This window comes from Garra rufa, chromosome 1 (assembly GCF_049309525.1).
Source record: "Garra rufa chromosome 1, GarRuf1.0, whole genome shotgun sequence".
Taxonomy (NCBI): Eukaryota; Metazoa; Chordata; class Actinopteri; order Cypriniformes; family Cyprinidae; genus Garra; species Garra rufa.
This window is the reverse complement of record NC_133361.1, coordinates 35,687,430-35,705,795: the sequence shown is the minus strand read 5'-3', so window position 1 is coordinate 35,705,795 and position 18,366 is coordinate 35,687,430. Positions and strand designations below refer to the sequence as shown.

Below are 18,366 nucleotides of genomic sequence, written 5' to 3'. Positions count from 1 at the left end.
CCTTTGTTTAAATTGTTTACATTTTTATAACACATTATCTTGTGGATCCATCAGTTCACATTTACAATGCGTTTCTCTTCCAGCAGGAGGCGCTGTCAGAATAATATTACACAAAGCAGCGCAGCAAATGACTTTGAAACGTGCAGCGCTCATATTTATTCGATGGATAGCCTTTTGAAGTTTCATCGCAATTCTTGTCTTTCAGTCCCCACATTTAAGACCACCTGAAATTATAATTAAGACTTTCTTAACCCCTAAATAAAACTGCAGTCATCAATGAAAATTAAGAGCTTTATTTCAGTCTTTCAAACAAACAAACCTTACACAAAATACGTTTCTTTTTATTTTTTCCCACCATGTTCAGGGCACAAGAAAAACATTAGGCGACTAAATTAATATCAGCATATAAAGTATAATCGCCTCTTATTGTCTCTGAGAGAATGCACGTCAGATGCTGAAAGCACTGTCAGTTTTACTTTCACTTTCACATATAGCGCAGTTTTCACGTTGCTTGTGTGATATCCATTGGCTCACCTCCATGGTTTAAAACATAAATATTTATAAAAATACAGTATATAGAAAGGACATATCTTTAAAATATTGTGACGTAACACCAACGTAAAGCCATTGTTTTTCACTCACTGAAAGCTACATCTGTCTCTGTCTCTGCTCTCATCACTGGCTGCCCGCACGACAGCAGACACACCCCCTCTTGAAATTTCAGCATTACATGTTTTGCAAATCGCTATCCGTGGGTCTTTCTCGGATATACTGATATACGTCCACACCGCAGATGTGTTGCTCCAGACAAGCACGTGCAGGCTGCGGTTTCTGTTTGCGTCAACACTGTTTCGGCCGTGTTGTTTCGGTGATAAAAGTCTTCGGTGGCCGAATATTCGGTGCATCCCTAGTAATTAATGTACAAACCTACACAAATCCAGGAGAATAAATCAATATCTGTGTCAACTGTTCATCGCAACTTAAAAAAAAACTGAGTTTACATGTTTTGATGCCCACGTATTCAAGAAATTACTGTGACTGTAGAATTCTGTTGTAAAGTAATGGCCAAATATTAAAGATTAAATATGAAAGAGGACATTTGAATTAAATGTTTGATTAATATTAAACAAGGATTAGATTGCGATCATCAGGCCGTTGGCACCCTTTACAGTCATTTGTTATAATGCATAATGTGCATTAGTCCTATTGTTTATAGTACAGTATGTACACTTCAATTTATTTGATCAAAAATACAATAACTTCATATTGTTAATTATTTTTATAATTTAACCACTAAATATGTATTATAATGTTATTTATTTCAGTGATGCAAAGCTGAATTTTCAACACCTATTACGCCAGTCTTCAGTGTCACATGATCCTTCAGAAATCCTTTGAATATACTGATACATTTCTTATTAATATCAATGTTGAAAACAGCTGTGCTGCTTAATATTTTCGCAGAAATTATGTATTTTTAAGATTATATGATAAATAGAAAGTTTAAAAAAGACATTTGTGACTTTTTTGTAACATAAAATGTACAACATAATGTACAACATAAATTTAATGCATCCTTGCTGAATATAAGCATTAGTATGGTGGTGCACATGCTCAATTCCCATATTGATACAAATAAAGATCCAATACTGACCATTTTTGATATTTAAAAAAAAACAATTCAGATACAGTTCCAACAACCCATACAGAAGTTGCTGTTTACTGAAGGAAATGGAAACACATTGTACCACTGTGCCACTGAAAACAGTCTTGGCTGCATGATTTAACAAGCCACAAGACAGCCTCATGTTTTCATGAGAGCTCTGCGAGTATTTCCCCTTCTCTGGTTCACGTAGGCAGGCTGGTGCTGTACTTTTTAAGAGGCTTGGTATACAGAGCCTGTGTTGTTGATCAGGTCAGTCTGGCCTCCTTCAGCCCCAGCTGGAGTTAGTCAAGCTCTGGCTCCCCAGGTGTGGGGATATTTGGAAGTCTTTACATAAGCCCCTTAGTTGAGTACATGAACACGACTGTTTCCAGTACACCAGCTGAATCACCACTGTTGCATAACAACATTTAGGCACTTGGCAATTCACACACTTGGATTGTACTGTTTGGCCATTAATGCCACAGCGACATGTATAAGATGCCTAACCCAGGCGTGACGCCCGCTCCGATCGTGCCATCCTGCTGCAAACAAAAACAAAGGGCCGGTTTTTATGTAAACAGCCACACAAAAATCAGCTGATCATCTTCCTACTTTGTCTGCAACCTCCAATGAACTTCTGCACCAAAAAAAAAAAAAGAAGTAGTGTTGGGTAATTTCGCAAGAACAGACTGGGCGGCTTATCTATTCTGCTTTAGGATCTTGCTTTGGAACCAGTGGTTGTTTTTAAAGCTGTTTCTGGAGAGAAATACAGAGAGGAGGCGTGGAGTATTTCTCCAACAAAGTACTGCAGAGAACGTATCATAATAAACAACTCCGGCCAGCGATGAGATCACTGCACACAACTCCAACTGCGAAACGAAAACGAAGGAGTTGAGCAAGAGCTCGTCAAACCACAAGGAAACATATGCATCCCATATTGCAATGCAAAAACTTTGCATCACAATTCAAAGCATAAGCACAATTTGCAAGGTCTGTGCAGGATGCATCAAAAGGAACTGGAAGTGAGCCCAGGACCATATATATAAAATAACTGGCAGCTTTTAATAACTTCATTGTGGTGACATAATAACTTAGAAGAAAGGTACATTAAAGACAGCTGCCTACAACAATACTAGTCGCCTCGGGCCCCCAAAACTAATGACGAAAGCAAATATTACATCACCAGTTCTTTTCACAAGACTCTGTGGAAGTTACGTTGAAACTTGCATGTACCTTTTATTAAGGCTCTTATAATTAAAGACCTCTAGCAACATGTAGAAACAACTCGGAAGTTGCAAAGATCTGATCACACAATGCACCGACAGCATGCGATACTAACGCTATATGTGTGTTTACACTTGTGACAGACTTTTTCACTTCCTCTTCTGTCAGTCATTTCATTGTTAGACCTGACAAATCAGTGAGATAAAATATAGTATAGCAAAGTCTTCACACTTTAATGTTGAAAATATTGGATGTTTAAGATGCAAAATACTTTTCAGTCTTTGATGGGATATGCCCAGGCATAGCCACTACAAATGTGACAACAAAACCACAAAAGCAGGGTCAATTTCTGGAAGTTGAGGTGCAAAAACATTGAGAAAATCGCCTTTAAAGTTGTCCAAATGAAGCTCTTAGCAATGCATATTACTAAAATTAACTTTTGATATATTTACGGTAGGAAATTTACAAAATGTCTTAACTGAACATGATCTTTATTTGATATCCTAATGATTTTTGGCAAAAATAATAATAATAATAATTTAGACCCATACAATGTATTTTCGGCTATTGCTAAAAAATATACCTGTGCTACTTAAGACTGGTTTTGTGGTCCAGGGTCACAAATGATAACTTCAAATGTGAGACTCCAACAACACACACGCTACCTGTCAAAAGTTTTTGAACAGTTAGGTTTTAATGTTTTTTTTAAATAAAGCGCTTGTGCTGACCAAGCCTGCATTTATTTGATCCAAAGTACAGAGGAGAAAAAAAAAAAAAAGGTAAAATTTTGAAATATTTTTAATATTTAAAATATCAAAGCAGTGTCACATTATCCTTCAGATATCATTCTAATATGCCGATTTGCTGTTTATTATTATTAGTCTCAATATTTAAGAGTTGGGTACATTTTTTCAGGATTCCTTGATGAAAAGAAAGATCCAAAGATCAGCATTTATCTTAAACAAAATGCTTTATACATATGTAACATCACACACTAGACCATTCAAAACCATGGAGCCAGTATAATTTATTTAGTTGTTGGGGGGGTGTAAATAAATAAATACTGATCTAATAAGCTGATCAAAAGTGATGATAAAAATGTTGTACTCAGCTGTTTTCAACATAATACATTTTTTAAGCAGCAAATCTGAATATTAGAATGATTTCTAAAGGATCATGTGAGACTGAAGACTGGAATAATGCTAAAAATTCAGCTTTAAAATCACAGGAATAAATTACATTTCAAAACACATTAATAGAAAACAGTTATTTTAAATAGTAAAAATATTTCAGAATTTTGCTGTATTTTGGATCAAATAAATGCAAGCTTGGTGAGACTTCTTTAAAAAAAATATTAAAAGTCTTACTGTTCAAAAACTTTTGACTGCTAGTGTATTAAACAAGTTATGAACATAATGACACATTAAAATATAGCAGACAGTTCAGCAAACAACAGGCAGAATGGCAAAGCACCAAAGCTGAAACTGATCTGGGACTTACAGTCTCTTCAGTGTTTGTTTTATAGTACAAGTACAAATGGTTATGTACAGTGGCTTTGTAGGTTCTTAATGTAATTTCTAAAAACATGTAGTCCATAAAGCCTAACTGGTTAGGCTTGACTATCTGATTCAGTATTTTCCCTCAAGAAAACCTTCATATCACATAATATTTTTAAGAATATTTATTAACATACAAACACGGGCCTAATGCCTGTTGAAAGTCACTAATCTCCAGTTAACTGACGTGTTAAACTAGCTGGTCACCTATCAAAATAGCCTTGGTTTGTGGGGGTTTTCAGGTTTTCAAGCTATACTGACTTCTAATAGCAGCTGACTGAGACACATTGGGAATCCATTTGACGTTTCAAAACAAAATATGCCGTGCACCTTTAAAAAACTGACAGGTAATACCGACTCACTGACTAAATGAGAAAATTAAATGAACATTTACTTACCCAAATAAATGTCACCAAAGGATCCAGAGCCAATTTTCCTTCCCAGTCTGTATCGGTTTCCTACCCTCAATTCCATGGCAAATTACTAAATAACAAAGCTAGCGATGAGGCTAGCTTTAACGCGATTTATTTAAATGCTATGCGTTCGGTGTTTTTAATAAAAGCAGCGAAAATCCGTTCTTTGTTACCCGTCTATTCTTCTGTGTCTCCCAGCCAGAATCCCCTTATACAGCCTGCTAGCTTGCTAATTCCCTTCACAGTAGCTACCCAGTTTTCACCAGTCGTTTGCTAACATTCCGAATCGGGAAATTTCAAAATATTAGGCTCATTAAAAAGAGTAAAGCCTGAACTTTATGCTCTAGTAATTTTCAGCTTGAAAATCGTCTGTTTAAAAAAGGATGAAGACGGATTTTGAGAACGACACCCTTCCAGTTCCGCTGGCCCTGAAACTACCATTTACTCTGTGTATCTGCTACAACAGAAGCTCCATCAGCTCAATAATCCAGTGGACTGCAGTGACGTCACTTCCCGTAGCAACAACGGGCCACTGGAAAATCTTGGGTTGAGACAACAAACCGTCCTGCTACGGGTTTTATTGTTAAATCGGTTGCAATTTTGAAACAACCGTAACCGAAGTTTTATTGAGATATGAATGTGTTTATTATAGGTTAGATAACTTAAATGTTTTATTAGCGATATCCTCAGTGATGAAAGTGGACAATGCGCAGGGACGTAAAAAATGTATATAAATAAAAATGATGTATATATGTAAAACAACTGATATTAGTTTACTAAACTAGTTTCTCTGTGGTAGCCTGAAAATGACAAAGGTTTACATCTGTGGGTGTTTATTGGGTGTGTTCATTATGATGTTTCAGGAAGATAACTTGCAAAACCAGTTTGTGAAGTCGAAACCTATGTTAAACACATAACTGACATCTTATCTGTCTTTATGTAATCAAATAAAAATAGACTTAAGACAATAGGTGCACAGTAGCTCCAAACAATTGTATAATTAATGTTGACCGGGTTTAAAGTGGTTTATATCCTTGAAGATAAACTGTTTATCAAAGTAGACTTGGAACTCGGAATATTAATCTTTTAAAATATTAAAAAACCTTTAGTAAAAAAGTGGTAACAGTCTTTACAATAATGTGTAATTTGTTAACATTAGTTAAAGGAGTAGTTCACTTTCAGAACAAAAAATTACAGATAATGTACTCACCCCCTTGTCTTTCAAGATGTTCATGTCTTTTTTTCTTCGGTCGTAAAGAAATTATGTTTTTTGAGGAAAACATTTCAGGATTTCTCTCCATATAATGGACTTCTATGGTGCCCCTCAGTTTGAACTTCCAAAATGTAGTTTAAATGCAGCTTCAAAGGGCTCTAAATGATCCCAGCCGAGGAAGAAGGGTCTTATCTAGTGAAACAATCAGTTATTTTCTAAAAACATTTACAATTTATATACTTTTTAATCTCTACACAGAGTACGCACAGAGCTAGACAAGACGAGCATTTGAGGTTAAAAAGTATATAAATTGTTTTTCTTTTTAGAAAATAACCGATCATTTTGTTAGATAAGGCCCTTTTTCCTTGGCTGTGATCGTTTAGAGCTGCATTTTGGAAGTTCAAACTCAGGGGGCACCATAGAAGTCCATTATATGGAGAGAAATCCTGAAATGTTTTCCTCAAAAAACATAATTTCCTTACGACTGAAGAAAGAAAGACATGAACATCTTGAATGACAAGAGGGTGAGTACACTATCTGTAAATTTTTGTTCTGAAAATTGAACTACTCCTTTAACATATTAACTAACACGAACGGACAATAAACAATACATTTATTAGACTATATTAATCTTTGTTAATGGTAGTTAATAAAAATACAGTCGTTCATTGTTTGTTTATAGTTCACAGAGCATTAGCTAATGTTATCAAACACAATAATGCACTAATAAATGCTGAAATTAACATTACCTAAGATTAATAAATGCTGTAGAGATTTTGTTTATTCTTAGTTCTAATGTAGTTAACTATTGAACCCTATTGTAAAGTGTTACTAAAAAGTCATTTCTAATAATCAGAAATGTCATCTAAATTCCACTTGACTGTAAAAACACAACCAAAGCATTGATATGAATTTTTTTTTTGTTGATTTTTTAACATTATGCAGAGAAACAAGTAGTTGTGCAAGGCCATAAACTAAGGCCTGGTTTCACAGACAGGGTTTAGGCTAAGCCAGGATTAAGCCGTAGATCAATTAGGACATTTCAGTCATTTTTATAAACGTGCCTTAGAAAAAAAAAACATTACGTCAGTCAGTGAAAGTTTCTTTCAGTTAAAACATCTCAGATTTACAATTTAGTCTGGGACTAGGCTTAATCCTTGTCTGTGAAACCAGGGGTTAAACATTAACAGCATTTCAAATCAAAGAAAGCGTACAGTCTTAAAACTAAATGAATGTACACTTTATGTTTTATAGTAAAATTAGCACTTAAAAAGTATGTAAACAATAACAAAAACAGGATTATGAATTCATATCAATGTGAAGCCTATAAGGAAGTGGAAAGAGTTAATAGTTACAGTAACTTATGCAGATAATGACTCATCCATGCACAATTACATTTATTTAAATTACAGACACTACTTACAAAAGTAAGCTTCATTTAATTCATATTTAATAAGTAATAAAGTCATGTTTACAGATGTTCAGTATAACAGGATGCAGTTAGCTGTCGTAATGTGTTAGGTAAGAGCAACTATAAGAACAACTATTAACGTATAAGTACATTTTATTGGCACTATGTCATGAAAAACAACTTTTTCATGTGTATTTTGATCCCCTTTTCTGAAAAAAATTATATTTCTCTGATAACGCCCACAGAAGCTGATGTTGTATTCAGTGGAGCATGATTGGTCAGAGCAGAGCCAATGCTAGAGGCTGTATAGGTGAGAGTCACATGACTGAATTACTCAGCTTTCCATTGCATGTGCTCAGTCACGTTGAGAGCAATGCGCCAGGAAAGTCTGTGAACGCCCACTCTAACAGTCATACCAGATTTCTACATAAGCTCTAGCTCTAACTGTATTAGCACAGTGATAAACAACGCTTCTAAGGTCTAAACAGAGGATCAGAAACAAATGCATTCACAACAGAGCTGACAAAATGGAAATAGTCCTCTGTAGATTCTAGTTTAACTGGTACTTTCTGTAACAAGTGTTTTCACCAGTGCTCTGTCAACACAGATGTCCTGAAACATGAGGAAACAATCGCATCGCTGTTGACTCTGTTATTAATAAAGAGAAGTGTCAAGATAACATATCACAGGCAATCTAGATTAATCGACAACCATGAAAACACCACATCTCAAAGTGCTACTTAATACATGATGTACTGATGAGTAAAAAGATTATTTTCCTGGTTCATTCTAAATATTTGGCCATTTAATAATATACCCTTTACTTTATAATAAAGTCTATTTTATTCTGCTATTAGTTAATGAATGTGTACAGTCGTGGCCAAAAGTTTTGAGAATGACACAAATATTAGTTTTCACAAAGTTTGCTGCTAAACTGCTTTTAGATCTTTGTTTCAGTTGTTTCTGTGATGTGCTGAAATATAATTACAAGCACTTCATACATTTCAAAGGCTTTTATCGACAATTACATGACATTTATGCAAAGAGTCAGTATTTGCAGTGTTGGCCCTTCTTTTTCAGGACCTCTGCAATTCGGCTGGGCATATAATACTTTTCATTGAAACGTTGTCTTATTTATCTTCTTGATTCATTTAAACATTCTGTATCTTTTTAACAATCGTGAATTCATAGTAAGCCAGTAAACTAAACACAGGACAGAAAAAAAAACTTAATGAGCACAAAATGATCAGGTCAACACTGACATCTAGTGGTTAATTATACTACGGACTTAAATGTATTATTTCACCTAATTTGTAAATAGTTAAACGACAAAAAGATGAAACAAAGCTTATTTTTTAAGATTCTATATTGCAAATTGCCTTACTGAATTACTTTCCATTGACCTGGCGCAAATATGGATGTTGCATATATACGAACACAGTCATATACAAAGAATATATCTATACATTATAAAGATAACATGGCTTATTTTTACCTTTAACCAAAAACATACTATACAAACTCACTCAGTAGCGGTGTAATGTGTTGTCATAACCCTCGGAATAAATCAATAGGCTTATTGTTTCCTCACGGATGTATTTCAACGCGACACACACGACAGTTCATGTGCCGCATAGTGAGCTGCTGTCTGTGGCTGGATCATAAGCTACTGTAAGTATTGAGGTCTTATTTTAAAACAATGACAGTGAATGGCATCTCCTAGTTAACATGCACGCTCTGTCAATGTGTTTGTGCTTCACACTTGCTTTACTTTCTTCAGATATGTAACACAAATCCGTGGTCGCATCTTTAGTTTCTTACGGGGATACACATTACTTAATGTTTAGTAATGAACGCCTGGACAGATAGAGGATTACTGCTAATAACTCTTAATTTACGTGTTATATTAATGTTATTTTAGAGCGTATAGTAAAGCTAGGTGCTATGCTAATTTAGACAAGCAAGCAAGTAGTAACCATGTCTGTGAACTTCTGATTTCACGATTTCATCCTATGTAGGCAGCATGGCAAAACCCCGTGGGTTCGAGTTCTGGAGGAGCACTCTGAAGGGTGCGCGCTACGTGGTCGCGCCCATGGTGGACCAGAGCGAGCTTGCGTGGAGGCTGCTGAGCCGCAGACATGGCGCAGAGCTCTGCTACACGCCTATGCTGCACGCCCAGGTGTTTGTCAGGGATGCAAACTACCGACGGGAGAACCTGTACAACGAGGTCAACAAGGAGGACCGACCCCTCATCACACAGGTGGGTCTCCGTCCTGTTTGGCATCACAAGTACACACCATTACCCATGTGCTGACAAGAGAGTTGGATTCATGGATTCATATGGTGTGTGAGTTATTCACTGGAGAGTGTAATTTTGATTGGTTTCTCCATGCAGTTCTGTGCCAATGATCCTGAGGTGTTTATCCAGGCTGCTCTACTAGCCCAGGATTACTGTGATGCCATTGATCTGAATTTGGGTTGCCCACAGATGATTGCAAAAAGAGGTACTAAAGCTCATCTGACCTGTCATTTATGTTGTTTGTGAAAAAGAATTTTTTCCAGCAAGGATGCATTAAATGAATCAAAAGTAAGAGTAAAAGATTTAAGATTTCTGTTTTAAATAAATATTGTTCTACTGGACATCGCAAAGGGACTTTGACTTTGTTCATTAAAGAATCATGAAAAAAAAGTGTTACGATTCCAACAAACATTAAATGAATAAATTGTTTGAAAATAAACTTTTTTTTCTTTTTTTTTCTTTTTTTTAAGAATTTGCTTTTGCTCATCAAGCCTGCATTTATTTGATCCAAAATACAGCAAAAGCGGTAATATTGTGAAATATTTTTACTATTTAAAATAACTGCTTTGTTTGAATATATTTACATTTTTTTAATTTATTTCTGTGATCGAATCTACATTTTCTTTCAGTATCAATATTCCAGTCTTCAGTGTCACATGATCTTTCAGAAATCATTCTAATATTCTGATTTGCTGTTCACAAAACATTTATTATTATTATTATTATTATTATTATTACTATTATCAATATTTAAACAGTTGAGTAATTTTTTTTTCAGAATTCTTTGATGAATAGAAAGATCCAATGATCAGCATTTATCTAAAATAAAAGGCTTTTGTAACATTATACACTACACCATTCAAAAGCTCAGAGTCAGTTTAATTTCTTTTTTTGGAAACACATTTTAGAAATTAATTATTTTATTTAGCAAGGGTGTTTTAGATTGATTAAAATATGATAAAGACGTTTATATTGTCAGATAAATGCTGTTCTTCTGAACTTTCTATTCATCAAAAAACCCTAAAAAAAGAATTCTGTTTTCAATATAATACGAATAATAATAAGAAATGTTTTTTTGAGCAGTAAATCAGAATATTAGAATGACTACTAAAAATTCAGTTTTGAAATCACAGGAATACATTACGTTTTAAAATATATTTAAATAAAAAAACAGTTATTTTAAGTAGTAAAAATATTTCAAAATTGTACTGTTTTTGCTGTACTTTGAATAAAAAAAATGCAGGCTTGGTGAGCAGAAAGACTTCTTTATAAAAACATTAAAAACTCATTCTTCAAAAACTTTAGACTGGTAGTGTATTGAAAAAAAAAACATTTATTACAAAAAAATTACAATAACGTTTCACAGTATTATTGTTTTTACTGTGTTTTTGATTTTCTCATTTTTTCGTTTCTCTCCTAGGCCATTATGGTGTGTTTCTTCAAGATGAGTGGGACCTTCTTGAGAAAATGGGTAAGTCATCTTATATATATATATATATATATATATATATATATATATATATATATATATATATATGTATATATATATATATATATATATGTGTGTGACCCTGGACCACAAAACCAGTCATAAGGTTAAATTTTACAAAACTGAGATATATACATCATATGAAAGCTCAATAATTAAGCTTTCTATTGATGTATGGTTTGTTATGATGGGACAATATTTGGCCGAGATACATCTATTTGAAAATCTGGAATCTGATGCAGCAAAAAAAATCAAAATACTGAGAAAATCACATTTAAAGTTGTCCAAATTAAGTTCTTAACAATGCATATTACTAATCAAAAATTACATTTTGATATATTTATAGTATGAATTTTACAAAAAATCTTCATGGAACATGATCTTTACTTAATTTCCTAATGATTTTTGGCATAAAAGAAAAATCAATAATTTTGACCCATACAATGTATTTTTGGCTATTGCTACAAATATACCCCAGCGACTTAAGACTGGTTTTGTGGTCCAGGGTCACATATATATATATATATATATATATATTGATTAATGAACTTTTTCCAAGCTTTTAACAGAACACTTTATACAATTAAGGTTATTACTTTCCCCCATGATGACCCTTGCCACTGACATAATTAAACGATGATAATTCTGAAAAAAAAAACTCAACTTTGTTGTTAGGATAGTACAATATTTGGCCGAAATACAACTATTTGAAAATCTGGAATCTGAGGGTGCAAAAAATCTAAATACGGAGAAAATCACCTTCAAAGATGTCCAAATGAAGTTCTTAGCAATGCATATTACTAATTAAAAAATCTAAAAAAGGTTTTGATATATTGTGGTAGGAAATTATCAAAATATCTTCATGGAACATGATCTTTACTTAATATCCTAATGATTTTTGGCATAAAAGAAAAATAAATAATTGTAACCCATACAATGTATTGTTGGCTATTGCTACAAATACCTGTGCTACTTGAGACTGGTTTTGTGGTGCAGGGTCACAATTTACAATGTTGTACAGATTTACAAATCAACAAAATTATTGTAGGAATAAATTCTCTGACATATTCATAGTGGTCTTTACATACATATCAAACCAAACAACAAAGTCATCTTATTTTAATAGCTCAGTGCAGATTGAACCATATGGATAATATGTCATATTCGGGTGCTGTCGTTTACAGTTAAACTGGCTAATGAAAAACTCTCCGTGCCCATTACTTGCAAAATCCGGGTCTTCCCTGAGATTGAGAAAACTGTGAAGTATGCCAAAATGCTGGAATCGGCTGGATGCCAGGTAAGATGTTCCCATTGCTTATTATATATCAGACACTTTTCTCTAAATTGCATGTGGAGCAACCTGGGATTAAGCACCTTTCTCAGGACCTTTCTAGGTCTCTCCAACCTGGAATTGATCTGTAGACATTTATTACACCAGCTGTGACCACTACATGACCTCAAACCTCAATCTAATGTGATTCATATATTCTTGAACCAGCTGCTCACAGTTCATGGGAGAACTAAAGATCAAAAGGGGGCTTTGACTGGCATTGCTAGTTGGAAGCACATCAAAGCTGTACGGTAGGAGATACTTGAAGAACACTTGCTACTGGCGTTGAGTGTCTTTAGTGTTTTGACCTGATGGTTTATGTGCTTGTGTAGGGAGGCTGTAAACATTCCTGTTTTCGCCAATGGAAACATCCAGCACCTGAGTGATGTTCAGCGCTGCATGGAGGAGACTGGAGTACAAGGTGTCATGAGTGCAGGTAACACTCTTCTCATGCAAAGAGAAGATTCATTAACATACTCATACAGAAAGACTCAGACTTTGATACATTCACAGAAGGGAATCTCCACAATCCTGCCCTGTTTGAAGGCCATAGTCCACCTGTATGGGAGATGGCTGAGGAGTACCTGGAGGTTGTGGAGAAACACACACCCTGCAGTCTGTCTTTTGTCCGTGCTCACATCTTCAAACTCTGGCATCACACGTATGTTCGTTCACATTTGATGCTTGACACCAATATTTCATATAGAATCCTGAAAAAATGTAGCAGTTTTCACAAAAATATTAAGCCGCACAACCATTTTCATCATCTGATAATAAGAAATGTTTCTTGAGAATCAAATCAGCATATTAAAATGACTTCTGAAGGATCATGTGACACTGAAAACTGGAGTAATGATGCTGAAAATGAGCTTTGATCACAATAATAAATTACATTTTAAAATATATTCAAATAGAAAACAGTTATTTTAAATTGTAACAATATTTCACAATATTACAGATGTTACTGTTTTTGATCAAGAAATGCAGCCTTGTTGAGCATGAAAGACTTAAAAACATATACAAATCTAGAAGGTGATGATTGGTGAGTTGTATGTCTTTTATTGCAACAGTTTACAGATACATCAAGACCTGAGGGAGGATTTGGCCAAAGCCAAAAACATAGCTGGGATTGCAGAGGTCAACAGACAACTGAAACAACGTTGCCAGGTAAAGGAACGTTCGTTTTAGGTCAACTTCATTCTAAAACAAACACATTTATTAGGCTTACAATAGAGTTTGAGAAAGTTTAATTTTCTGAAGCAGTTGCTTTTTACTGTTACAGGAGGAGATGGCTAAAGATGAATCAGAATGGACTGAGACTGGACTTCCCTTCCCTCATTGGATCTGTCAACCCTACGTCAGACCACCGTGAGGAAATGTTTTCTGATTGGGTCTTGTGTGACTGTGAACATGATGAGACCATCCCAGTTATAGTATTTCTGTGTTCTCAGTAGAACAGTATAATATCAGTCATAATCTTGCACATTTAATGAATGAGCTAAAGCCAAGGTTCAGATAAACAATTTCTGTCCATGATAGACATAAACTAGTTTGAATATAACAGTCCCCACATTGGAACTGACATGTGAGGCTGGTGTATTTTGCAGGCCCAAGGATCCAAACAGTGAAAATGGGCAGAAAGCACCGGAAAAGAAAGCTGTGAGTGTAAAGAGGGCACTGGAGGACAGTGATGGACCCAACGACTCGCTCTCCAAGAACAAGCAGAAAAAGAAAGCCCGTAACCCCTACAAAAACTTCTCTCCAGAGATGAAACGTAAGGCTTAATCTTTTTTCAATATTTCCTAAACCCTGCAGACTTAATGGGACCTTTAAGTGAAATTGATCACACAGTGCACATTATTGTATCCCGCTAATGTTCAACAGGGTTTCCGCGGGGTCTTAAAAAGTCTAAAATTTAAAAATCAAAATTTTAGGCCTTAAAAAGTCTTAAATTCGCTGTTCTAGGTCTTAAATAATTTTACACAGGTCTTATTTTTCCTATGTCCATGTAACACTACCTCTAATGCTCATCTAAATTCTCTTTCTGTTGTTTCCGTGGTGTTGTAGTTCTTTATTTCACTATTCCAAATATAATTTGCTGAATTTAAACTACAAATGAGACCAGCATGCAATAGCCAATCAGCTTTCTGTTATTGGCGCGAGTCTCTCTCGGATTGTACAGCAGAAGTCAAATGGATTTAATTTTTTAGCTATGCGGAAGTGCAAGTTTAGCGATACTGGGCTTGGAAAAACTGAATATAGGGCTTGGCTAAGGCCAGTTGCTAACAACTGTAGATTTTTTTCTCCCTCTGTGGAAGTTACTGCGTCTTCAGACAGAATCGCAGTATTTATATAACATTTCTAATATATATATTTATAAATCAATAAATGTATTTACATATTAATCTCACTTTTAATTTTGCAGTGTAAATTATGTAATCTCACTGCTAACAGACATTTAGAATTTATTGATAAATTCATAAAATAAATTTCAAAGGTACGCATACATTTCAAAAGTAAAAAAAAAATCGCTTCAGAATTTTTTTTTTTTACATCAGATATTTCTAGTGGTACTTTTATGGGGATATTTTGTGTGGAATAGTATCTGCTGATATGGAAAGTTCACTGTATATCGTAGTAATAAATTTAATTTATGACAGCCATGAAATTTTGTTTACTTTTTACATTAAACACATTAAATATCACATATGCATGTAATATAATATCTATTTCCATTACAGGTTTAGGTCTTAAATTTCATATAAGGTGGTATTAAAAAGGTCTTAAAAAGTCTTAAATTTCACTTGTTCATATCTGCAGAAACCCTGGTTCAAAAATGTAGTTCATTACACTACCATTTAGAAGTTTGGGGTCAGTAAGATGTTTTTTTTTAATATATATATATATATATATATATTTGTGGGTATGTCTTACATGTCAAAAATCATGCTAATATGCTGATTCGCTGGTTAAGAAACATTTTTTCTTTTTCTAATTTATGCTGTCTAAACCACTGAAAAAACTTGTGGAAGCTGCTAAATCATATAGAGAAGGACTTACTAAGCAGGAAAGGGTGCAATATTTTGACAAACTAAAGTTAATATGTAGTAAAGATATGCACAAGCAGTATTCATTAAGATAATAGCGTACCTACCTGACTGGAACTGATGAGAACAAACACAAATGTTGTCCTGGTTCAGTTTGGTCAACCACAAACGCCTTTTGTTCCTCTTGCACTCTTCTCCTTGATTTGTTTTAACGTTTGGCAGTCTGTAGTGCTCCAAATGTTTTTCCTGGTCTGACCGATTAGTACAGCCCAAAACATGACAATAATTAATCATTTTTAGCAGCAATAATCAGCAAAATATGCAAGTTTCATTCGGTTCAGTGGCATTGTTTACATTCTGTGATGCCGATTGATGATGCATTGTGAAAACACTTTGCGATTGAGATATCAGCTAACATTTTTTGAATATGGTAAAATAACATCGTCTTCTTTGTGTTCTGCAGCAAAATACATCAAGTGTGAGCAATGTGGAAACCCTAAAGTAAGACTTTTGAGTGTTTAAATGTACTCATTTTTGTGTTTACAAAAAAAATTACATGCTTTTTAAAAATCTTAAATCCACAAGGTAAATTTCATTTTACTCGACTCCCTCAACAGGGGAATAAGTGTGTGTTCAACTTGTGCCGTGGCTGCTGCAAGAGGAAGGCTTTCAAGGAAGTGGCTGACTGTCCTGGTTAGTATATCAACCAGCTGTATCACTGTGTTTGAACCGCAAAGTTCACTTCATCAGTATCAGTAATACTCGCTGTAGCTTCACATGTTGTGTACTGAACAAGTTAGTTTGGAGATGTTTAGTGATTCTAAAGGGTTTTTTCTCCCAAACATGAAAATTCTGCCGTTAATTACTCACGCTCATGTCGTTCCAAAGCTGTAAGACCTTTATTCATTATCAGAACTCAAATTAAGATATTTTTGATGAAATCCGAGAGCTTTCTGACCCTGCATAGACAGCAACACAACTGACACATTCAAGGCCCAGAAAGGTAATAAGAACATCGTTAAACTAATCCATGTAACATCAGTGGTCATCCTCTTTGTTGAAATCTTAAGACATGTTTGCAAAGACTTCATAAAATTAAGGTTGAACCACTGATGTCACATGTATACATGGGTCTTGAACATGTCAGTTGCGTTGCTGTCTATGCAGGGTCAGAAAGCTCTTGGATTTCATCAAAAATATCTTAATTTGTGTTCTGAAGATGACTGAAGGTCTTACAGTTTTGGAACGCCATGAGGGTGAGTAATTAATGACAGAATTTTCATTTTTGTGTAAACTATCCCTTCAAAGACCCTAATAGGAAGCTACATTTACTTCTAGGAATGTTTAAAATGAAAACACTATTGTTCTGATTTAATTAAACAGTATCTAGTAATGTCCTACCAGTTCTACAATACTATTTGTTTTCTCATTGTTGGGTTACAGGCCATGGATTGAGATTCAAAACCAAGGCTTTGAAACAGTGCAACTCAGATACAGGTGGTGGACTGACCAATGGGAAGCCCAACAGTCAGACAGTTTCCACTGCAGTCAATGATCCACTATAAACCAGACTTGTGCACTGGATATAGGCAACAGTGACATCTGAGGACACATTACCACTTAACATTGCTGCACTGAATTGGAAGCACAAGCCTGCATTTGTGGCCAAACCTGGTTCAGTGTGCGATTTGGATCCATATGACACCAAATGAAATGAACACGCAAAGAAACAAGACGTAGAAAAGATGTGTATCCACAATGCTGCTGTTACTTACGCTAGCTCATCTGTAGAGTTGTTCTTTACTGTAATGAAGTACCACTTTCTGGACTGCTGTCGGGTGAATAGTACTATAGTCTTAATATTTTAAGATTGATTATTAGAATAGCGTATTTTTATAATCTCTGGGAACGTGGTATATGAAGCAGCCGCTCTGAATGCACAATCCTGTACTGCTCCCTGCTCGCACAAGACAGAAGAGCTGGACTTTTATCTCGGGATGTTCAGTTGGAAATGGGCATCTTCACTCAAACATTTGAACTGCATTTTTACTATATTTATTGTCTTACGACTTGGCAGATTTATATGTTGCAAACACAATCAAACGTTGACTTTTAGCATTTTTACATTTTTTTTTAAACATGTATATAAATTCACTTTTAATCTGAGATTTCAAATTACTTTCCTGTGGTGTCATGATCAGGTGACTAGTTCACACACATATACTGACATTTATTTTTACACTACAAAGATTGCTGGCCTAGTAAATTTAGTTTTTCAAAGATGCCTTACCCTAATCACCATTATTGTATTCATTGTTTGAAAGAAGTAAGCAACTTTGGTTCAACATAATGACTTTTTTTATTATTATAGGTCAACATTTATTTTTCCACTGTACTTTAAAGCAGCAGGACTCAACTCAGTGCCTTATTCTTAAGTGGGACAGTTACTCATAAACACCCTTAAATGAATCCCATACTGTTTTTCAATGTAAATGTGTATACAGATCTGTGGATGTTTTTTCCTCATCAGTTCCTTGGGTTTAGTATTGTTCAAACATTTTGCTTAAATAAATTTTGAAGTGTAAAATCTGCCTTTCTCCTTTTCTAACCAAAAAATGAATAGTTTTTAAACATTTCTAAGTATAGTTTATTCAAGGGCATAAAAGCAAAGTCTACCTTTGTTGAACATCACTGACCAGCTCATGATGGAGCAATAACAAACTGTTATTAATCACATGT

At 34.7% G+C, this 18,366-nt stretch overlaps 2 protein-coding genes across 3 annotated transcripts in view; one reads left to right on the top strand and one right to left on the bottom strand.

Moving 5' to 3' along the window:
- The window catches only part of csnk1da (casein kinase 1, delta a), a 38,243-nt gene extending 32,966 nt beyond the window's left edge, over positions 1-5,277 (bottom strand). For both annotated transcript variants that reach the window (XM_073839398.1, XM_073839393.1), the window contains exon 1: positions 4,824-5,277. In XM_073839398.1, coding sequence (XP_073695499.1) covers positions 4,824-4,899 — 76 coding nt within the window. In that variant the 5' untranslated portion in view covers positions 4,900-5,277. The remainder of the gene's footprint in view (positions 1-4,823) is intronic.
- A 3,804-nt stretch (positions 5,278-9,081) lies between these two features.
- On the top strand, positions 9,082-18,214 carry dus1l (dihydrouridine synthase 1-like (S. cerevisiae)). Its single transcript, XM_073839378.1, has 14 exons — positions 9,082-9,133; positions 9,481-9,722; positions 9,858-9,966; positions 11,182-11,232; positions 12,435-12,547; positions 12,749-12,831; positions 12,913-13,016; positions 13,094-13,241; positions 13,651-13,747; positions 13,863-13,948; positions 14,188-14,354; positions 16,091-16,128; positions 16,245-16,320; positions 17,071-18,214. The coding sequence occupies exons 2-14, from the start codon at positions 9,486-9,488 to the stop codon at positions 17,190-17,192; spliced, it is 1,431 nt and encodes a 476-aa protein (XP_073695479.1). The 5' UTR covers positions 9,082-9,133; positions 9,481-9,485; the 3' UTR covers positions 17,193-18,214.
- Positions 18,215-18,366: the final 152 nt, after the last annotated feature.